The following is a 24,508-nucleotide window of genomic DNA, read 5'->3' on the forward strand; positions in this document are numbered from 1 at the left end:
CCACACAAAAATCTGCACACAGATGTTTTTAGCACCTTAACCGAAAATTGCCAAAACCAAGTACGTGAATAAACTGTGGAACATCCAGGCAATGGAATTTTATTTAACAGTAAAAATAAATGAGCTATCAAGCCATGAAAAGACATGAAGAAATCTTAAATGCACACTACTAAGTGAAAGAAGCCAACCTGAAAACACTACATACTATATGTACGTCCAACTATATGAAATTACAGACAAGGTAAAACTATGAAAACAGTAAAATGATCAGTGATTGCCAGGGGTTAGGGGACAGGGACAGATGAAGAGGCAAAGCACAGAGGATTTTTAGGGCAGTGAAATTATTCTGTATAATACTATAATAGTGGGTACATGCCATTATACATTTGCCAAAACCAAAGAATGTACAACACTAAAAGTGAACCCTAACGTAAACTATGGACTTTAGGTGATTTTGGGTGACTATGATGTTTCAACGTAAGCTCATCAATTATAACGAATGTACTACTCTGGTGCAGGATGTTGATAGTGGGGAAGATTATGTAGGCGTGCGGGGACAATGGATAGGAACTCTCTGTACTTTCTGCTCAATTTTGCTATGAACCTGAAACTGTTCTAAAAAATAGAACCTTTTTTAAAAATCTCATTGCTAACTCCCAAATTTCTATCTCTAACCCAGGGCTTACACCAAAATGCTTGACTGTTATTCAACCATCTGCTCAACATCTCCACTTGGTTATCTAAAAGGAATCCCACATTTTAACCATCCAAAACCAAACTGTTGATTTCCCCCCATTTCAGCAAGTAGTAATTCTATCAGAACTTAGACCAAAAGCCCTTGGAGTCATCCTTGACTCTTCTCTGTCTCTCATGATATCATCAGCAAATCTATCAGCTGTACCTCTGAAAAATACCCAGATCCTGATCATCATCATCTCCACCACTGCTTTTATTTAGTTCAAGTATCCCCTTTAATCTGACTGCTACAAACGACTCCTTACTGTTCTCCCTGTTTCTGCCCATGCCCGCCTACAACATATTCTACACATGTAACCACAGCCACTTTTAATAACTGAAATCAGATAATGTCACTTTCTTGTTTAAAATCTTTCAATGGCTTCCTATTACATTTAGAATAAAGTCCACAGATTCTGGCAATCTGGCTCATGCTGACATTTGTGGACTCGTCTCCTACCTCTGGCCCCTTACTCTTTACCCTCCCTCTATTGTTTGAACATGCCCAGCATGTTGTGTCTTGGCTGCCTCTGCCTGGAGCTCTCTCCCCTGAATATCCACCTGGCTCAATCCCTCACTCATTTCAGATCTCTACTCAAACTTCTTATCAGACAGACCTTCCCTGAGCACCTTCTACATAAAAAAGTACCCCTCCTACACACACAGCATCACTCTCTGTTCACTTAACCAGCACTTATTCCTCTTCCTAGTATTTATCATCACCTAAACTTACAGGTATCAGTCTGTTTATTTATGGTCTAGCTACCTCCACTGGAATGTCAGTTCCTAAAGATCTGTCTCTCCTAACCACCACTCTCTCTCCAGCATCTAGCATTGAATAAATGACTTGACATCAAGTCATCTTTGTGAAGCCTTCTGAAATTCCTACACGTGAAATTAATTGTTCTCCTCCAGGGGTTTGTACATGAACTCTGTACAGATAAACATCACCTCATGATATAATTAATTTCAGGGGGTTTACTCTCCGTCCTATGTATAGGACACAGTATGGGGATCAAAGTCATACCTTATCACGCTCAGAAGCCAGACTACCTGGATTCAAATCTCAAATCAATCACTTAATAGTCGTGCAACTTTGGGCAACTTACTTAACTGCCCTGTGCCTCTGTTTTCTCATGTATAAAATGGGAATAATAAAAATATCCAAAGTAAGTCACTCAATAAATGTGAACTACTAGCGAAGACATAAGCATGAGATGATATAATGAACAATCTTTGGTTAACAACACTAAAAGTCAAGGCCAAATACCTCATTGGCCTCTAAACTTCTTGAGGGACCTAAGTGATTGTTCTTCACCCCATAGTGCCAGACATAATGCCTGACTCTCAGCAGACACTCAATACACATATGTGGAAAGCTCAAAAATGAAAATTACTTTCTTAAAAAGATGGGTACAATAAGTGAAGAGGCACAAATCAGGAACACAGACATGATGAGTGGAAATAATCCTAATGAAAAAGAAATAGAAAAGCAAGAGAGCTAAGAGCATTCTGAAACTCAGATTTTAGTATCCTTTGTACAAGAAATTGAAGGACACCATAATCAACTTAAATGGAAACAAAGTGGTGGAAACATGCCAAAGAGTCAGGAAAGCAATAGACAGAAGGAGCTTTTTTTGTGTTCAGAGCAGGAACAGGGAAGGCCAAGCCTACTGTTCAGGGCAGATGGTGCGCTCCTGACAGATGACAGGAAGAATGAGGAAGGCGTCAGAAAAAGCAGTTTCCATTCTATCCACCAAGCATCATTACTAGGAAACTACAGCCTCTTATAATGTTAGACAGTCAACTCATCGACATGAGCCTGGAGGTAAGGAGGGCAGGCAGGATTACTTCATCCAGAGTAGGAAATGGATATGTGGAAAGTTCACTCCAAAGTGGTAGGTCCAAAATTAGAACATGGATTCTTATCAATATTCTATAGTCTGTCTGGTGAGATAAACTGCTTTGGGAACTGATGATCTTCATGGAAAATCTAAATCTGTATTTTATAAATATCCCTCTCAAGGAAAACAGAAATCCTAACTCCATGATTTTGGAAGGGGATCCTATAATTTAAGAAACGCCGGCTTGGATGACTTATAAATAAATTCTGATAAGGTACACAAAACACTGTCATCAAACAGAACTAGGTTAAGTCTCAGATTCAGCAGTAATTAACTTGCGACCCCGGGCAAGTCATTTTACCTCTGAGCTTCAGTTCCAAATGAGCCTGCTACGGGAGATTAAACGAGATAACCACGTAAAGTAATTACAGCAAATAGCATCCCACCCGACACATAGCAAATTCTTGATAAATGTTAGCTGTCATTTCTATTGTTGAGAGTATAACAGAAGTATAATATGTGCAGTATACAAAGGTGAGAGAAAAAAAGGCTTCTGTTTAAGCAATACAGACAAAATCAATCAAAGATAGAAACCTTTTATAAATATGAAGGCATTAATCTAGAAAGACTCACTATAGGTCACATTTTCTTCTCCATGCACTTCTACTGTCACATGAGTTTTGAAAAATGCTTTAACCCTTTCATGCTTTTTTCTTTTTTTGCAACCAGCAGCAAAACCAGAAAATATGGAAGAGCACCGGGAAAAATAACACCAGGGAAAGGAATCATCTGGGAGGCATGGCCAGCCTTTGGAGTCATCAGATCAACAGGGGTTCAAATCCCAGCTCTACCACTCACCAGCTCTAAATTTGGGACAAAGGACTTTTGCTTCTATGGGCCTCGATTTCTTCCCTCATTGATAAAATCAAAACAATAAACAACTACACAGCTTGTTGAGAAAATGTAATGGAGAAGCTGCATACGGAGAGCCTGGCAGAGTCAGTCCTTTACATGTTATCTAATTCTGCAATATTTAAAAAAAAATTTTCTCAAGGGCATCCTCATAAAGTACTGGTGGGAATATAAACTGGTGCAGCCACTATGGAAAACAGTATGAAGGTTCCTTAAAAAAATAAAACCATATGATTCAGGAATCCCACTCTTGGGCATATATAACCAGAGGGAACTCTAATTCAAAAAGATACATGCATCTCAATGTTCACAGCAGCACTATTTACAATAGCTGAGACATGGAAACAACCTAAATGTCCATCGACAGATGACTGGATAAAGAAACTTTGGTATGTTTATACAATGGAATATTACTCAGCCATAAAAAATAAAATAATGCCATCTGCAGCAACATGAATGGACGTGGAGATTGTCATTCTAAGAGAAGCAAGCCAGAAAGAGAAAGAAAAATACCATACGATATCACTCATATGTGGGCTCTAAAAAAAAAGACACTAATGAACTCACCTACAAAACAGAAAGACTCAGACATAGTAAACAATCTTATGGTTACCAGGGACAAAAGGGATGGGAAGGGATAAATTGGGAGTTTGAGATTTGTAAATATTAGCTACTGTAAATAAAATAGATAAAAAACAAATTTCTTCTGTCTAGCACAGGGAAATATATTCAATATCTTGTAGTAACCTATCATGGAAAGAATATGAAAATTAAAATTACTTAATTAACTAACATAAATAAATAATGTCATGAAAGGGGGAAGAGTGAGGAGGGGAGAAGGATTACCGTGGATCAAAGGCAACTACAGAGACATAAATGTGACTATATTCCGGATATTAGTAATATGAAATTGTCACTAATTATGATTAATTACATTACAGTAAGTATATAAAGCAAATTGGGTTAAGTATCTTAACAATTAGTGAATACAGGTGGAAGGTATAGCATTCATTGTACTATTCTCTCAACTTGTTATGTTTGAACATTTTCGTACTAAAAAGCTGAAACTCATTCACTTTACAGTCCCTAAAATAAGAACAAATAATCCAAAGATTCAGAGGTAAAAAGTCAAAAGGAAATAAGGATGAAGTGTTGGATCCTAAAACCCACAACTGCATCTTATCTAAATGGACTAAAACCACATACACACAATATGTGGCTCTACAAACGAATCACTTATCAGGGTGAAGACAACCATTTTTAATCTAATGATAATAAAACAAATCCTCCATTATTTCAAAAGTATTCAAAATCAAAGACTGTTATTCTGGTTATTTCAGAGAGGCTATGAACTCAGTCTGTCTGGGTTCAAACCTCAGTCTTATCCCAGTGTGATCCTGGGCAACTGACTTCATCTCCCTAAGCCTTCTTTTTCTTACTGGTAAAATGAGGCAAATAATAGTACTCATACTTCAGGGGACTATTAATTGGAAGATTAAGCAAGATGATCCATGAAGCAGGACAACAACCACAGATAATCAGCAAATGTTAAGTTATTATTAATTTTCTGGCCCAGGGATTCTCTTTTAAATGTTAACTTTAGATTCTTAGTCCTAAAACTTTTTTCACACTGGCCATGTTTTCATTTTTACAGTAGATATGATTAAGAAGAAAATTAGTGGTTGTATTTTCCTGGAAGTATTTAATATACAATGCTTCCATGGGAATGATCCTACCTATCCACATAATCCAGTTACAATTCCCCATTTTGCCTTCATGGAAACTGAGGATAGAAGAGGTAAAGTAACTTGACCAAATAAATTCAACTAGTAATTAGAGTATATAAGACTCTAATTCAGAACTCCTCATTCTAAATTATAAGCCTCTGTCAGCACACCGAATAATGGTTAAAAGATATTTGTGGACATGCTTACAGTCCGAAGTTCACAGGCTGGGCTGTTTATTGGCTGTATTTCCATTTGGAAAGGCATTTCAAGGCAGCAAACTTATCTGGAGATAAGTTTTGTGACTCAGGACAATAGCTTTCTCTTGTAGTCATCTGCACTCTAAGGGACCTAGCCATCTAATCTTTAGAACTGATCCTAAGGCACTGACAGCCCATCCAGCTTGTGCCCAAATGTTCACTGCAGCTTTACTCATAGTTTCAGCCTCACGCTTCCTGAGAAGCCTTTCCCACCTCCCCAAGCGGAACAGGGCTCATTCTTCTCTGGGCTGCTGCCTTGGCCCCATACACATTCCTCTAGGACCTGACCACTCCAGGCATCAGCTGACAAGAATAGAAGGAGGAAGGGTAGCATTCTATTCACTGCCTGACGTAAAATTCGCTAAATAAACACATAAGTAAAGGAGTAAATACATATTGAAAATCGGAAGCAAAAAGTTCTACAAAGGTAGGAGGATGATCTGAAACACAATTTACCCACTTAAGAGATATAGTATAACTCCATTATACAATCATATTGACTGAAAAAAGAGTATATAAAAATCTTATGTACACCCTGATCATGACTATTTTACATATAAACAATTAGAAAAAAGACTACCTTATTAGGTTGGTGGAATTATAAATAACTTTTTCCTATTTTACTTACTATTTACTATACAAATAATGTTATATCACCAGCAAACTTGAAAAAAAAATGACATAAGCAAAAATAAATTCAAGATAATTCACTCAAAAGGTACAAATTTCCAGTTATAAGATAAATAAGTACTAGAGATATAACATACAACATTATAAATATAATTAACACTGTGGTATGTTATATGTAAAGGTTGTTAAGAGAGTAAATCCTAAGAGCTCTCAGCACAAGAAAAAAATCTTTTTCTATTTCTTTAGTTTTGTATCTATGAGATGATGAATATTTACTAAACTTATTGTAATAATCACTTCATCATGTCTGTAAATCAAATCATACTGTATACCTTAAACTTATACAGTGCTGTATGTCAAGTAAATCTCAATAAAACTGGAAGAAAACTGACTCAAAAAAGAAAAAAATATTAGCAGAACAATAACTATTAAAATATTTGACTTGGGAGTTTAAAATTTATTTTTTCAAAAAGGAGTACAGGCAAGATTTAGCAAAGTTTCAAGAAACTGTCCAGAGCATAAAGAAAAAAATTACCTCAGTTTCTAAGACTAGTATAATAGCCTGAAATTAGACAAAGATAGTACAAGAAAAGGCAATCAAAACCAAAACTCCTAGTGAACATGGATATCAAAATCCAAATAAAATATTAGCAAAGTGAATCCTTTAATTCACTTATTATATAAATGACCTAATAAAGTTTATCCAGGTATGCAGCAGAATTGTTCAACATTAGAAAGAAAATAAAAAAAAAAAAAATTCAACTGCATGCAACTACACACGACCAATTACCAAAGAGAAAATGTAATATAAATAGATCCATTTACAGAAGCAACAAAAACTAGAAGGTACTTGGAAATAAATCTAATAGACAATATGCAAACTCTTTATGGAGGTGACAAAACATTACTGAAGTCATAAAGGAAAATGTAAATAAATGCAAATACATAATATTTTCATAGAAGAAAACTCTATCATAAAGATGTCAATTCCCCCTAAATTAACCATAAATTCAATAAAATTTATCTCAAAATTCAATAGCATTTTCAAGAAACATCACAAATAAAAAAATTCACATTAAAAAGTAAAGGTCTAAGAATACAATAAATAAAACACAAAGGGGCAAAACCCTTCTTAACAGATATCAAGACTTATTTTAAAGCAGCATCAATTAAGAGGGAGGACATAGCTCAGCAGTAGAGTGTGTGCTTAGCATGTACAAGGTCCCTGGGTTTGATTCCCAGTACCTACATTAAATAAACAAACAAACAAACCTAGTTACCTCCCCCTCCAAAAATAAAACAAACAAACAAAAAACTCAGAAAGCAATGATCAATTAGATAATAGGTTATTAGCACAAGAGTAAACACAATTAATGGAAGAGAATAAAGAGCTCAGAACAGATCCGTATTATGGGTCTTGATATATAGAAGAGGTATTGCAGATCAGTTAAAGAAAGGAAAAACTGGCCTATAAATGATGCTGGGGTAACTGGCTATTCATATGGTGAATTTAAAAAACAATAATCAAATACCCAGTTCATTCCATACGTAAAATCAATTCTAGGTAGATTAAAGATCTAAATGTGAAAAGCAAAACTTAAAAACTTTTAAAAGAGTTTAGGAGAATATTTTTTAAACTAACTGATAGATAAGAATTTTGTAAGTCACAAAAAGCCAAAATCATTTTTCTTTCATTTAAAATTTCAAATTTACATGCCATGAAAGATACCATAAATAAGCTGAAAAGACAAGCTACAGACTGGTGGGAGATTTCTGCAACACAAACTGACAAAGAATTGGAATCCATAATATATTATTAAAACATTTATAAATCACTAAAAAACAGACAAAGCCAGTAGGAATATAGTCAAGAGCAAGTTACAAAACACACATTAAAAGATGTTCAACCTCACTAGGAACAGGGCAACACAGAATAAAATAATAAAGTTTTATAACAGATTGGCAAAACCAAAAAGTCTGTCAAAGGCAAGGGCAGGTAGAGATGTGGGAAAACAGGAAGTTTTATTTACTACTGGTGGGAGTTAAGATTTAGAAGTGTTTTGGAGATAAACTTGGCAACTTCCAAAAAACCTGAAAATGTGTATATCGTATTACTCAACCAAATTCACTGGAGTAGGCCTTATCAAACTGCAGCTCACGACCCATTAGTAGATTGTAAATGGTTCTTGACCAGCATTTTTGTGTGTATGTTAAGGAAACATCAGAGTATAATGCATGTGTTAAGATGAAGGACTGTTTCATAAAGTTTTTGCTTCAGTTATATTTATGTATATATATGTGTGAGTACTACACTGGATTTAAGATGCATTTCTACTACAGATTATGGTCAAAAAACTTTAAAAGCCACTGCCCAAGAAATATTCTTGCATGTGTGCACAGAGATTCACAGAGATGTTCACAGTAGCACTGTGTATAAAGTGAAAAATTGAAATCTAAATGTCCATCAGCAAGACTGGATAAACAAAACATGGTATATTCATACAAGGGAACTTTATATAGAAATCAGGATGAATATCTTATGTATCAATATGGGTAAATCAAAAAACATGAAATGCAGAAAAGAAACAAACAGTATACCATTTACATGAATTTTTTAAAACACCCAAAATGATTCTAACTAGTATTATTTATGGATACATATAGCAAAAATGTAAAACATGAACAGAAAGGATACAACCAACTTCAGGATGCTGGTTGTCTCTAAGGAATGTGGCAGGGGAACTGAATTGGGAAGGGTATAAAGGTACTTCCATTATATCAGAAGTGTTTTATGTCCTTTATTTTTAAGACTATAAATAAAATTAACCAAAAATGTTAACATTAAGTAATTCTGAGTGATAAGTACACAGATTATTTTATGGTTAGCTGTATTTTTTAACTTCTATATTTTAATTTTTTCCCCAAATTTAAAAATAATTCTTTCCCTTGATTAAGCTGCCTTACTGAGGGATACCAAAAAGGAGAAACAATTATAGAAATACAAACAACCTAAAAACAACTAGGTGTTCAAAGTGTCTCTGATTCTTATGTCAAATCTCCCAGCCCCAAAAGACAGCAGAGGCATTTTCTATGCCAGCCATTTCCCCTGCGTTTCCCATCTTCTCTTCCTACACACTCCAGGAACTGGTCAGCCTATTTTGAGATAACCCTCAAAAGCACTACACTCTTCCTTATGAAAACTCAGAAAGGTTTGAGTTCTGAAACTCCCACCTTTACCTCAATAACAACCATCATTTTACAGTTTATAAGGCCTTTCCCCACGTATTCTATTATTTGATCCTCAGAAAAATGCTATGAGGCCGACATTACAAGTACCCACATAGATGAAGCTGATGCTCAGAGTGGCTAATCACCAGCTAGAGGTCACAAGTCAATGACAAAGGCAGGACTACAACCCCTCAGCTTCTGAGTCTTCTGAACCTATACAATGTGATCACTAAGTTTCAACCATACAACAACACACCCAGAAAATAGGAGCGGTTGTTCACGATACACAAGCTGTTCCGATCTAACCCCTATCCTTCATTCTTCCATCCCGGATCTTTCTCCCATCTCTTCATCCAGACAGGCAGCCAAAAGCAAGAGAGCTGCCACTATTAACTCTTCCCTTTCCTGTAGTCACTCCTGCTTCTTTTTCCCGTAACTCCTTCAGATGAACAGGCAGAAATATAACAGGATGGTTCCCTTGACACAGGGATCCCAGCACCAAAGAGAAAGGACATTCCCACAGCTCTAGACTTAAGTCTCCTTCCACCTTCCAACAGTCAGGGAGCAGCAAAACACTACAGAAAAGCCCAGGCTACCCACTCTTTATTGGTGCTGGCAAAAGTCCTTTACTGAAGGGATTTAATTAACAGAAAAATGTAAAAGTACCAGTTTTTTAATCGGTCCCGGGCTTCCAACTGGGCTCCCACTTCAAAGCTGATTCCTCGTCTGTTAGGTGGATGCTTTGTCATTTTCAGTCATCAGCGGGGCTGCTTTTATTCTCCTGAAAAAGCCAATTAAATATTTATGAAACTTAGGCAAAGTCTGCCCAGAGTGGAGTATCACTCACTACACATAAAAGACAAACAGGCATTATTCAAAGCACAAGGCTCCAGGATACCCTGTCAGCACCCTCTTTTACTCTTGCCCTCACCCTAATACAGGTGTGCCACCACTGGTTCCTCCTTCTCTATTATGCAGCATCCTGTAGTCTCTGGAACTGGGAGGAGACTCTCCCTCAACACTGTGTTTACCAAGGATTCACCTAAAAGGGGCATCCCTTAGAACTCCCAAAAAACTGCTCTCAGAGTTAACTTAGCCATTTGCTGATACATTCAACAAATATCTGCTGAAAGGCTATTTAGGAAAACAGTCATCAAGACCAAAAGAGACAGTTCCTGCCCTCATGAAGCCTCCAGTCTACTGGGTGGAAACAAAAATGTAGCTGGTAAACAGACAAATGACCTAACTGCAAGTTGTAACTGCTATGAATTTTAAGTGTTCGTACAAAGGCAGCAAACAAAGGCTGAGACACTGATTTCTGGCCCTACTTTTGGAAGCTTAGACAAGAAAAGTCTATTTATACATTCTTTAAATCCACTTATATTTTCAACCTCTTCTTGAGTCCATCCTGACAATTTGTATTTTCCTAATTCTTTATCAAGCCTTTTGGTCCTGGACTGGTCATTTTTTTTTTAACTGAAGTATAATCAGTTTACAATGTTGCATCAATTTCTGGTGTACAGCAGGTGGTCATTTTCTACAAAAGTAAAAGTTATCTTTAGGGACTAGTGGTGGTTCTGATGGAGATGTAGACATTCTGAGCTCTTGAGGCACTTCAGCAGGCCACCTCCATACAGCAGGCTATCCTTGAGCAAATTCTCTCCCACTAAACTCTGAATCTCAAAAGCCTACACTGCCCAAGCAATGCCAGAGCACTGCTAGGGCAATATCTGCCTCCTATCAGAGGGACAATCTTTGCAATGGACGAATAAGTAATAATCACAGAAGTAGGTGCTCATATCTAATGTGTAATACTATCACATTTAAGGATGAATTTCCTTGCAATATACTACTTGAAAAGGTAGGATGCAAAATTATACCCCTTTGAGCTCACGTTAAAACTCATGTGCTTACAAACTACTATATATATAAAGTAGATGAATAAGAAGGTCCCAATATATAGCACAAGGAACTACATTCAATACCCTGTAATAACCTATAATGGAAAAGGATACGAAAAAGGATATATATATATAACTGAATCACTATGTTGTATACCAGAAACTAACACAACATTATAAATCAACTAAACTTCAATTTAAAAATAAGTAAATAAAACTTAAAAAATAATAAAACTTACATGCATTTTAGGGGAAAAAAGTACTCTGGGGGAAAAAACTCAAGTGCATTTAAAAAAAAAGACGAAGAAGAAAAAACAGGTTGTTCTTTTCCTTTTAAACAGTTTCCTAAATTTATAAAGTTTTTGACAATGGAAATTTTCCATAAAAAAGAAAAAAATGTAATGCAAAGGACGAGCTATCCATTACAACAAACAATCCATTTTGCAGGGCTGATATTGGGGAACAACATACAAAGCAAATTAAACTAAGAAAGGAATGGCTGACAGTTACAATTAAGGAAGCTGAAACATAATAAACTGAAAAGCTCTGTTAAGCTAGAGTGCTTCAATTATATGGAACCTAGGAAAGGGAAAGCCAGAGGTTTGACTGACTTTACTTACATCATCCAAGAAAATGAGACATCAAATCTGATATAAATAAATCCAATCAGTAGAAAAGCCTTCACTGTGACTTCCCTGAAATACCACCTCAAATTATCTATATTTTTATTTTTGACTTCATGCATACCAAGCAGTTCTCAGATTAATAGTTTTGTCTCTCAGATTATATGAAAAGGTGATTCCAGACAATAAGAAATGCAGAGTGACACTGAAAACTCACTGAGCAGCTATTTGACAGATTTTATGCAAAGGACAGCTCCCCTTTGCAGATGTCACGTAAAGTAATACAATGTAATGGGATGAAACGTTTGGCCTTTAATCCTCAGCCCCACCCCCTTATTCGCTGAACAAACTAACTTAAAAATGGGCAAAGTATAAGAACTAGTGGATTACCAGGGGAAGGAGGACAATACAAAGGTCTAATAAGCATGTGATATCATATCCACATAAGGAAATGCAAATCAAAATAATAATTTTCCACTTCTTAAGCTAAAAGTTTCAAGGTAAAAAAAATCCAGTGTTTTCAGAGATAAGGAAAAAAGATCATGCTTATTACACTGTTGGTAGAAGCATAAACTAGAAAAGACTTTCTAGAGACAAGTTGGCTCTATCTACAAAAACGCACATAACTGCAACCCAGCAGTCCCATCACCAGTAACTTTTCCCACAGATACATCCCCCAAAGTTTCTGCCAAATTACCTGTAAGGATGAACAGTATAGCTTTGCAATTTCTGCAGCTAAAATGTCCATCAAAAGAGGCCTAGTTACATGAATTATGGTCATCTATACAATACAATGCCATACAGCTATTAAAGGAATAATCTGTAGATTCTGATGTGGAGCCATCTTCAAGATACACTGTCAAGTAAAATAGGCATGGTGTAGATGCATGTGTATGGTATTATCTCTTTAATGTAAACAGGCAACAGACATAAATGCAGACAGATCTATTTGGTATATGCCTAAAATTATTTCTTGGGAGGAACAAGAAACTATTTAAGTAGCTCCCTTAATGAGAGGAATAGAGCATGAAAATTTAACTTTTCATTTTTTACCTTTCTGTATTATTAGAATTTTCTAACCCTAAGAATGTACTTCTTTGTTTTTATTTTAATTGTTGGTAGGAATTACCTTGTTGGTAAGATCTTAATTTTGAATTACTTCATCACAGGTAACAGGATTTTCCCAGAAGTAGACAAATCACTCCTCAAAGGCCCTTGCTCTTTCCCTACCAAAATCAATGCTATGCTTACACTCATGCCTTTAGATATAAACATAATTTGAATATAGGAAGATGAAGCAATTGGGTGCTTTTCAAACGCTGTGTCAGACTTATCACACCATTATATAACAAGCAGAAATATTTAATTTTTCAGGAAGGACAAAACCTAAGACTGGCCTAGCTGTGGGAAGACTAGAATACTTGAACTGCCTGGGGCCCTAACCATGGTCATATTTTTATATCTCAATCTGGAAGCAAGGAACAGTTATAAAACTGCTTATACACTTGGACTCAGTAATTTCAATCTGAATAATACAGCCCAGCACAAAAATGGACCATTTGTGAAATGAGAAAAAAGGCAGTAGCTCTTAGTATACAATTTTGGGGAAACTAGATATAATTCACTTTAAGAACAAGAGAATATTTAAACAAAATCTAATGTAGTAGGACTACAAGGACCACACTATAAGCTCCATTAGGGAAAGGAATGACTGAAGCTCAACAGATGCCTAATAAATGAAATAAAGAATGCTACTCAGCTACTAAAATGATGAAGACATAAGAACCGACCTTACAAAAGAAGAGTAGATATAAGACACCCTTAGGCAAACTAACAAGACCTCCATAAGAAACACAGATAATAGAAATAATAGCTAACTCTACATACATGAAGTCCTGTAATCCTTAAACAACAGCAGAGATAAGCACTATTACTAATTCTCACTTTAGAGAAAACAGAGTAATGAGGAAAAGTTAGGGACACCCTTGACACCCATATAGAAAGGGGCTGAGCCAGGATTTGAAGTTATACCCTGTGGCTCCAGATTCTTAACCACTAACTACCACATGTTTGCTCATGAGCTAATCTTTCAATTATCTTTCTTAACACAACCTATGAGGATTAATGGCCCCTATCATGGGTGCTGTAAAGGTTAGATGAGAAAAGATTTGCTAGTTAACTTATGATGAAAAAGAATATGAAAACGAATATATGTATATTCATGTATGACTGAAGCACTGTGCTGTACACCAGAAACTGACACACTGTAAACTGACTATAATTCAATAAATATGTATATATATACACAAAAAAGAAGATTTGCAAGGCCCCTATATGTCTACCACAAAGTAGGTATTCAAAAAATGGCAGCAGAATTTTCTGAATTCATAACATATTTACTGACGTGGTGTACTGACATGGACTCTGGATTTTATTTTAGGAGACATTTAAAAGTACTGTAGCCATAGTAACTGGAGGTCCTGCCCTCAGCAACCCCATTGTACTCTGGGAAAAGGAACTGAGGGCTCAAACTAATAAAGAATTAAAACGATAGGTGGGTATGGAATAAGATCGTTCAACAAGTCAGCTCTAGACAGGGTTAGGTTAAAATAAACTCTGGAAATAATGTCAACTACCAGAAACTACAGAACAGGCTTTACAATAACCTAATAGTGCTTCCACCGGGCTTGCATTCAACCTCCATTAAAGTGATGATGCCTTTTAAACTTAATGCAACCCCCTTCCAAATCAAGGAACACTTCAAGTGAAAGACCAGTTTAAATCTTTATGCCTTCTTCATTCAACAAGTATTTACTGAGTGCCTGCTATGTGCTGGAGATAGACGCAGGGAGGATGAGACACCACTGACCCTGTTCTCCTGTATGGAAGGCAGGAACATGATAAACACATATATGAAGAAGATAATTTCTGGGAGGATGATGAATACTGTGAGGAAAACCCAACAAAATAATGTGAGCCAGTGACATGGGAGGACCACTTTAGATAAGGCTGCCTGAAAGAATTCTGAAGAGTTGAGGTCTGAGCAGAGATCTAAATCACAAGGAGACAACCAAGTAAAGATCTGAGGGAAGAGAATTCTAGGTAGAGGGAAAGTTCTAGAGGCAAGGCCCCTCAGGCAAGAATGAGCTCCCTTCCCCCCAACAGCCCTGAACCTAGGAGGTGGAGACGCTCCCCATAGCCTTCACAGCTGTCCCAGAAAAGCATCAAGATCAGCATGTCCAGTGACACCTAGGTCTCACAGGAGGAAACTTCCAAGGGGACTCTGCCAAAGTTCTGTCTTGGAGGAAGGCCAGGGAATACTTAAGGATGGAAGCACTGACAGGTTTCAGACTCAGATTCTGGCCAATTCTGGCTCCACTCACTATTGGCTAAGTGAAGACGAGAAAATACTGAGCCTCCCTGTTTACCATCTATAAAAGGGGATTAATAACCCCTACCTCCTGGGGTTGTGAAGAATAAATAAGCTAATAGATGTCAAGTGCTTAGCACAGTACACACTAAATATTCAGCATTGGTGATAAAATGGTTGTGTGATAGGAGGAGCACTAGCAAAAAGGACATCAGACCCAAAGGATCACAGTCAATATTATTATGCAATATTAACAAATAGTATGCAATATAAAAAACATAAAAGAGCACATCCTTAATCCTAGGGAGTGAAGAGTTGGTTCCAGTAGGGGCAAGGGCCCCACCACCACTATCCTCACATTTCCTCAACGACACAGAAGGAAGACTGGGTCTAAAGCCAATGATTACCATTTCTTCAGGCCCTTGCCCAACTCACACAAAAAGAGCTGATCAGCCTCTTTTACTCGGGAGGGTAAGGAAATAAACAAAGCAGGGGCGCAAGGAAAGGAGGAAGGAAGAAAAGAAATGGGCCAAAAAAATTCTCTTACCCTCTTCCCAGATATTTGAAATGCTTTCTCCAAGAGCCAAGCTTTTTCTTCTACAATTAAAATTCAGACAGACAGCAAACAGGTTGAGTTTACTCATTCTGAATTACTGAGAATGAATTGGTTAAACCCATGGATCTTTCCAGAAACAGTGGAAAGGGCCTAGTGCCCAGGCTTGGCTCCAGAATATATTTGCTTGAATGACCTTTGGCACATTACTCAACCTCACTGAGCTAATCATCTTACCCTCACAAGTTCCTTCTCCTTTTCTCCCCACCACAGTTTAAGGCCCCAAGACTGCCAACGTGCCAAGTCAGAAACATGGGCATCGCCCTTGCCTCCTGGTCTCAGTCACCATTTTATAACACATATTTCCAGGTTTCTCCCATTGCCCAGTGGTTGCCCAGTTCAGGCCCGCATCAGTTCTAATCCAATTACTGCAACAGCACTCAATGCATCTCAAAACCTCCAGGCACACCCTCCCTAGATCCAAATCAAAATTGTCTTATAAACTTACTTCTGAGTGCCTATTTTATGACAGACAAAATTCTCAGTGCTTTATATATATACATCTCATTTTAGTATCTACATCATAGGTTTGTTATGAGGATTACTACTATTCCTGTTTTATAGATGAAAAAAACTAAGGTTCAGAAAGTAGCCCAAATGACAAAGCTACCAAGGATTAGGACAGGGACTTGAACCCAGGTAGTCTGACGAGTCAACTACTACACCGTTGCTAATCTGCATCAATGCTACTACAGTAGTATTTCTAAAGCATAAATCTATTGTAAGACTCCTTTGTTTAAAACACTTCAGGTTATAAGTCAATTGTATTTCAACTTAAAAAAAGAGCTCAGTAACTCCCCAACAGAACAGTGTTCAAGCTACTCGGTGCGGTATCAAGGCCATCAGTGAGTTAGCCATTATGGCCAAACCACACCAGGAGTTATTAAAGGGAGCTTAAAGGAGAGGACCAGTGGGGAGGGTATAGCTCAAGTGGTAGAGCGCATGCTTAGCATGCACAAGGTCCTGGGTTCAGTCCCCAGCACTGCATCCAAAAATAAATAAATAAACCTAATTACCTGCCCCCCCCCAAAAAAAAACTAAAAAAATAAAGTCACCTAGAAAATGTAATGATAACAAAAAGAGAGAGAGAGAGAGAGAAAAGCACACAAGCTCAGCAGAGGGACAGTGGCACATAGGGGTTATAAGCCAGAACTCTTAACTGACACTGTCTGGGTTTGGATACCAGCCCCATCACTTTCCAGATAACCCTTGCACAAGTCATTTCTTTTCGGGCCTCATCCCTTCTTCATATCTTCATTCAGGTGTTGTGAAGATAAAAATTACTTAGCACAGAGCCTGGCAAACAATAAACACTCTTACTTAAGTTATTACTGCTCGTGTAGCCTGCACACACAGATTCCTTGTAGTTCCCACCTCCAGACCTTTGCTCAAGCTGCTTCCTCTGCCTCGTCCTTCAAACTAGGCTCAGCCATCAGCACCTCCCCAAACGGCTGCTGGGTCAGGGCTCACTCCATTTTTCTCCCAAGGCAGCCTTGCCTGCCCTCTGGACTCCACACTGTAACTGCCCATTTCTGAGCCGATCTCTCCTGAGGCATTTAACTTCTCACAGGCACCCCCAGCATCTAACACACATGCCCTAAATGGCAGTCAGACGCTTGTTAAATGAGATAACCTCAGCTTCCTCATTGGCAAATGGGAATAAAAACAGGAAAGAGACCAGTATTACCCCTCTCCAGGGATGTAGGGATTCAAGGAGACAATCATGTGGAGGCTCTTTGAAAAGTTCTCTCCACAGGTAAATACAGGAACTGTTGTTACTACTCCTTGGGGGAAGGGGGAGGAAAGCAAAGCACAGGGAATGAGGCACCTAAAGAAAGACCACAATTTCACCCCTAGAGTCTAAGGAAAGCTTTTTCAGTCACAGGGAGGGCTCCAGTCTATAAACGATGGTAGGCAGCTCTGGAGTGGGTTTATGTGCATTCCCTTTAAGGAAGGGAATCTTTTTTTAAACATACCTGACTAAGCTGTTCTTACAGGATTCCTTAATTGAGGTATCACCACATTACAAAGGAAAACAATTTGGAGATGGAGTCATTACCCCATGGGACCTCCAAAGACATTTTCCTAAATTACAACCATTTCACTGCACATGGGGTTTTAAAGATAAATAAAAATCATTCAATAGTCAACTAATTAATTACTTTAAGTATTAATTTTCATTCCTGGTCTTTATTATTAATACCAGGAAATGGCTAACAAAGTTTTCAGCACAGGCTAAATCATTGACAAATAATCTCATTCCCAATAATGCAGAGAAGTTGGAAGTATTACCCCATTTTACAGAGGAAGGAAAGGAGGATTAGAGCAAATAACTTGCCCATGGTCACCTGGCTAGGAGGGAGAGGTAGGATTTGAGAAGCAGTACCTCCTCCAAACCCCACTGTACTTGTACTGCTTCTAAAAATACGACCTTTGTAATAGCTGGACACTAATAATATTAAGGGTTTACTGTGAAGTTGCTGTGTGAAAATGAGAAAAAAAAATGTGTCTTTCTCTCCTACAGACTACTAACGTAGTTACCAATGAAATACAAACTAACAAATAAGGTCCTTGAGAGGATTTTACAGACATTTTCAGAGGAATAAAACAAAATAATGGTAACTATACTCAACTCTTCACAGTTCACCAAGCTTTGATAACTTTATAAATGAGGTTTTCTTATTCCCCTTTTACAGATTAAGAAATGGAGAAAAAGGGTAACATTTACTGATACTTCCAATGATCGATGAGCGGTAGTTATGACGATACTTAAGAGAGGAAATAGAAGTCCAGGTGGGTTAGTGACTTGCCATGCTGGAAGTCTGCCTCCAGTGTCTGTCCCACAGGGAGAGCCCCAAGAGTTTGGAGCCCCATACCCAAGTTACATGTAGCCTCAAAAGAGTGGCAGATGCTAGAATTCAAACTCAGGCATTCTGCCTCCAAATCCTGGTCCTTTACCACAATGGTATGTGCAGCCTGGACATGAAAGTTGGCCTCTTTAACTACCCTGCCTTTCTGAATTGCAGATGTATAATTCTCATATAGCTCACAGCATGACCAACTTCCTACTCATCAAAGCACACTAGACAATGTTCACCACTCTATGAGACCAAGGGACAGTCAAGCAGCCCAAACCAGCCATGCCCGGGAGCCTCAAGAAGAGGAGAAAGGTAACCTCAGCTGAGAAAGTTTGGCTTCTACAATTAAAGGATGTTTACATGGTCAGGAAAACAATCTGGGATGAGGTGGCAAGACCACCTTTTCTGTCAGCAGTGCCTCAGTCCTGGGCTCCAGGCTGCCATCTGTTTGATAGTGACTAAAGTGACTTATTCAAACCTTAGGGGGAAGGTAAAAGGTAAGGCAACTGTAAAGAGGAGGATGTAACAGCACAAGACTTACAGGCAAAGAAACCTGGGTCATTAGCCAAATGACCCTGGACAAATAAGTTACTTAATCTGTTTTCTTATCTATTAGTAAGAAGATAATATAACAATATATAATATATAAAAATATATTAAAAATATAATAACATAATAGATAAACTGTAAAGATTCAGTAAGAGCCAGTAAGAGTGCTCCAAAAAAATGCTAACTTAAATGCCCGTATTTCTAGGCCAGATTTCCACAACCTAGAAATCCCAACACCTGCAGAAGCAAGGAAGGCATGCCAACCCACCTGGCTGTGCATCTTTTCCACAGGAGAAAGAGATCTCTTGAAAACTAGGTCTCTACTAGGAAAAAGAGAACCCAAAGACTCCTTTAAGATGCCTGGGGAGTCAGCCTTTAAAATCCTAGGATTATGTTCCTGACATGGGATAAGCTCTTATCAAATAAAACCATCATTTAAAATCTTTCCCCAGGCCCCTCCTCTTCCTCCTTCCCCTAAATTCACTGATTCAGGCACCATCTCCCTTTCATACAGCTGCCCTCTTTAAGCTCAGTGACTCATATTCAGCTCCTAAAATTTAATGGGATTTCTACAAGCTCATTAATTCCATTATTTGGCCAAAGAAAACAAAGGACAGCTGAATATCTAGCCCAAGATCCAGCAAAGTTGCCACAGCATCATTACAAATCAGGGGGAAGGGGGGGGGGTTCAATTTTCAATAGGTTATCCCAAGGTTAGTCAACAACATGTAAAGGGTAGTTGCTGAGATGAGTGAGACAGGGACAGCATCCTCCCTTTCTCCAAGCTTACAATTTAACCAAGGAGGCTCTGACTAAGCACACGTTTTGGTTTAAAGAATGCTTAATCAAGAAAAATGTAAATTCCCCCCTCATTACTTCCTAGAAAGATGAGGACATAAGATTAAGAGGTTATATACACCTTTGAGCCTTGATTTCCAGGCAACATCTGCAACTGCCTTTGAGGATAATCAGGTGTTCTCAAAGAACTGTTACCTTTACTTGCTGATGAAGTTATTTGAAATCTAGATTTCTTATCACTGTCCTTAGCAATTTCTTGCCAGATTTTGTGACTTAGTGTGTTACTAGAAGGAAGAGCACTTGGAATTAATTTTCAAATGAAGTTTGAACTTAAGATACACTTCCAAATTTCAGATAGGATGTTTAAGCACCTTTAAAATCCAGGAAGAAGTACCAGCTAGCTTCTCCCAGTCTCCCATCCCCACAGATATGGACACCTTGGGAGAAGAGGGCTAAAAGCATTACATCTCACTTTCCCCAAACTCCAGCCAAAGGCAAACCACCTGCTTCATTTTTAAATGTCACTCTACCTACTAATTCAAAGAGAAAAAGAAAGCTGGGGTGGGGAGGAGAAAACATTTTTAAAATACACTTCAGATAAAAGAACTTACAAATAAACATAGTTGTATGTAAACTATGGAATCCCTCTTAGGGATTCAAGGAAGTAGCTAACATTGAATGGAGGATTCAAGACAGACTTCTCTGAGAAGTTTAGACAGTTTTGAATTAAATAAAGCATGGAAATGGCAGAGGACATGGAGGCAAGAAGAATGCTGAAGTTGGGTGTGAGGACAAGCTGGGTGCCTTGGCTAGAAAAGAGGCAGTGACAGAAGTGACTTGTACAAGGGAATGACTGGCAGCCCGCCCAGTAGAACACGTGAAGGAAATCAGATCTGCTACAACAAGCTCCCACAGACACTGGGTTTCTAAGCAAGATTCGGACACAGGCTGAGAGCAGGGTAGATCTTGGAGATAATCATAATCAGCCCCTAATTTTACAAATGGGGAGAATGAGGCCCGGTAGCATTAAGTGATTTGCCTGAGGTCTCACAGTGAGCGGAAGAGCTGGGACAAGAGCCAAATCCAGATCAAATCCATTACCAAAAAGATCTATCTGACATTCATGTGAGGGATGGTGGGGAGGGGAGAGGACCAGGATACAAAATAGTCTAGTCATTCAGGTTTGTCCTGATTAGAATAGGATTATGCAGAAAAGGCCATGACAGGTGACAGCCAGGGAAATAGGTACAGATGACCTAAGACATTTAGAAAGGGAAAACCCACTAAGACTTAGAAACAGATATGGATACAAAAGGAGAGAGCACCATAAGCCAAGATCCCCACCAATGTTATCCTCCAAACTGCATTCGCCTTTGTGAAGCTCCCACAAAGAGACAAGCGAGTAGCTTCCATTCAAGGTCCAGGCACCTGCCTTTCCAGGGCCCATTTTTCCAAAACTTAGAAAACCAAGGACTCTTTGGAAATTCCAACACCTGTGACCCTGGTGACTTGGGGTATGTCAGACTCACTATCCCTGGTAAAATGACAGGTGAAGGACCAGAGAGACAAGCTGGCTGATTACTACATTGGCTATGCAATATTTACTAGAATGATTTTCTGACAAGAATTATGTTCACCTTTAAGCAAGAAATATTTAAGGATTTAAATTGAATAAAATATATAGAAATCAAACTCCTGAAGAAGTTCTAGTCATGATTTTAAAAGCTAAATGCTAGAATAACTGTAACTGAGTATAAATAATAGTCCTCCAAAGGGGACCACAGCCTTGTACAAACTTTAAGCACTGTGCACCAAGGTAAACAGAAAATGGAAAATAATGCTCCAGCATAAGGCTAACCACCACCTTATTATTTTCACAGAGAAATCTATGGCTTTGTGCATAGAAGCTAACTACTCAAATTGTAATAACGTTAACATCATCTGGGAATTAGAAAAGCAGATACTTAGGCCCCACACTAAACCTACTGGATTAATCACCCTAAACCTACTGGATCAGAATCAGCACCCCAGGTGACTTATTGCACATTCAAGTTTGAGAAGCACTGGTGTAGAATACTTTAAGGGTGGACTACATATAGCAGTATACATATAAAGTATCAAACAGACAAATAAAACACAAAGTACCGCTTGCCTTCTGTATACCGTATTTTATTAGGTACTGCCCAGAAAGACCTCCAATGTTTTTTAATAAATTTGGTACTTACTAATGACCTTATGATCTAAATGTGGGATCTACTTCACTTCCTGAAATAACACAGCTCTAGGGCTTTCATGCACATGAAATATAAAACAGCTTAGTTGTTCTGAAAATACAATTATGGTTAATTTTATTCAAGTTCCAATACTGAGTTCAGAGCACTTCTCCACAAGACCCATTAATTCCTACAGGTTCCTGGGAGTATCATTAAATCCCACAGCATCCCTAAGAAGCAGGTGCTTGGCAAACATCCAATCTTCAAATGAGATTCAGAAGGACGTGGTCCTGAAAAGCAGTATTTTCCTGCCACATCCTGCCAGTGTACCTTCTCAGGTCCAAACGCTCTCCCCACTGAGGCCTCATACAGCTGCACACTCAAGTACTTCCCAAAAGGGAGAAAGGTCAGAGGTGTCATTATCCTATAAGCACTTGAGATTCCAGCTGTGGAGAAATTAATCTGGTTAAGGTTCTGGCTGAGAAGCCCAGAGTAAGATCTGGAAAGACAGAGGGAAACACAAAAGAAAGAGCCTACAGAGAGGCTTTTAAGAGAAATTTCAGGCATTTGCAGATTTTAAGGTGGGGGTTGGGAGCAAGATTTGGCAGCGAGGGGATTACAGGGAGAGAGAAATATCCATCCCCCACCTGTACCCCAGGAACAAGAACAAAAAGAGTGACCAAGAGATTCCTTCAAATGACCTCTTTCCTTGATAAAAGGAAGAAAGCCAGTGAAGGGAGGAAGTTTATGAGCTAGAAGCAAGACTAAAAGAATCTCGTGAGGTTTTGCTGGGGTTTTTTTTTCCAATGAAGGGAAATAAAGAAAACAAGAAAAACAATACCCATCTAACTTGAATCTTATCGGAAGCAAACCACCAGGAGGATTATGAGCCCTGTGAAAAAACAAAGAAATGCAAGAGGATTCCTTTCCAGTTTAAATCCAGTGCTTGGGAGTCAGGCAGTCCTGAACTTGAGGCCATTTCCAGAGCATGAGGAAGAATGAAGAAAATCTCTGCAGCCAACAGTAAGCAGGGTAGTGTCCAAAGGAAGAAAGAAACCAGAAAAATGCCTGGGGATAAGGCAAGCCGAAAGAGTTCCTGTTAGCAGAATGATAAAAGATAAAGTAGCCCTAGAAAGACAACATGCAGGCACACTTTTGCGGGGGCAGGGGGAATCCTCCCCTAGGAGGAGGGGAATTCAGGAGGTAGGACTGACTATAGGAAGTGTGCTGAGAAAAAAGGCCACAGAGCAGAGAAAGTGCTGCACTGAAGAAAGATATGCATTCACTAGAGGAAGGAAGAGGAAATGGGTGCACTGACCAGACAGTGAGAGCACCTAAAGAGAAATGGGGTTCCAAAGAGGGAAGGAAACAGAATAAAGAAAATATCATGGATGGCAGAAAAGCTCAAGAACCATGGACCATCACCCGGGAATGAGAGGACTCAGAAAAAAGGTGTGCCCTCCTAGATTTAAGAAGCACCAGGAAGGTGGGTACACCACAAGAACTGTGTAACCAAAATAAGGGCACGCTGTAAATTTGAGGGGCACAGGAAATAAACACACCTAGGAAATAAGGTGGTCCGATTTAGATAACTCATGAAAAAGGGTGAAACCCCAAGAATACAGTGACTGGAAAAAGCAGTGAATTCCCTTCTGTTAATACAAATATGTATCCTAAAACTTCAGGATTTGGATCTCATGTTCGATAGACTCTGTAACTAAGGTGCACCCCTAGATTTGAAGGGTTGGAGAAAAGAAGCAGCCCCGAAATTTCAGAAATTCTGGAAAGCATGTTGCCAGATTTGGGGCCTGGAAAAGGGGATTCTTCTTTGGATCTGTGGGAACAGGAGTACCCCAAAACTTTGGTTATTGGATCCCAGGTATGAAACTTGCTAATGGGGAGAACCCCCAAATTTGAAAGGAAGTGCTTACTCAGACTGGAGGCTCGAAAAGGGAGTGTCCTCCCAGTTTGGGGGTCGTGGGTAAGGGGGTACATCCTCAGGTGGGGAGGCTTTGGAAAATGAGGTAAAATCCCAGGTCTGGAACTTAAGAAAGGGGGTACATCGACCACATTTTCTAAGAATTATAGAGAAAGGGGACACTCCCATATCGGGGGCTTGAGAAAGGGGTGTGCTCCCCATAATAGGATAAGAGTCAATAAAAGAAAACGCGTTCCCAAAGCACAAGGCGACAGCTGGGGTTGGTGAGCTCTCAGGGGCCACACAGCTCAGACTCTAGCCGTAGAGCTTAC

At 38.6% G+C, this 24,508-nt stretch overlaps 1 protein-coding gene across 8 annotated transcripts in view; it reads right to left on the bottom strand.

The window, feature by feature from the left end:
- The window catches only part of PHF20 (PHD finger protein 20), a 113,529-nt gene that overhangs the window by 85,325 nt on the left and 3,696 nt on the right, over positions 1-24,508 (bottom strand). For all 8 annotated transcript variants that reach the window (XR_004130932.2, XM_064475722.1, XM_031433902.2 and 5 more), the window contains exon 2: positions 10,000-10,114. Coding sequence is in view for 6 of the 8 variants with exons in the window: in XM_064475722.1 (XP_064331792.1) it covers positions 10,000-10,082 (83 nt within the window). In the remaining 2 variants the exon portion in view is untranslated. The remainder of the gene's footprint in view (positions 1-9,999; positions 10,115-24,508) is intronic.

The sequence above is a fragment of the Camelus dromedarius genome, chromosome 18 (genome assembly GCF_036321535.1).
Source record: "Camelus dromedarius isolate mCamDro1 chromosome 18, mCamDro1.pat, whole genome shotgun sequence".
Lineage (NCBI taxonomy): Eukaryota > Metazoa > Chordata > Mammalia > Artiodactyla > Camelidae > Camelus > Camelus dromedarius.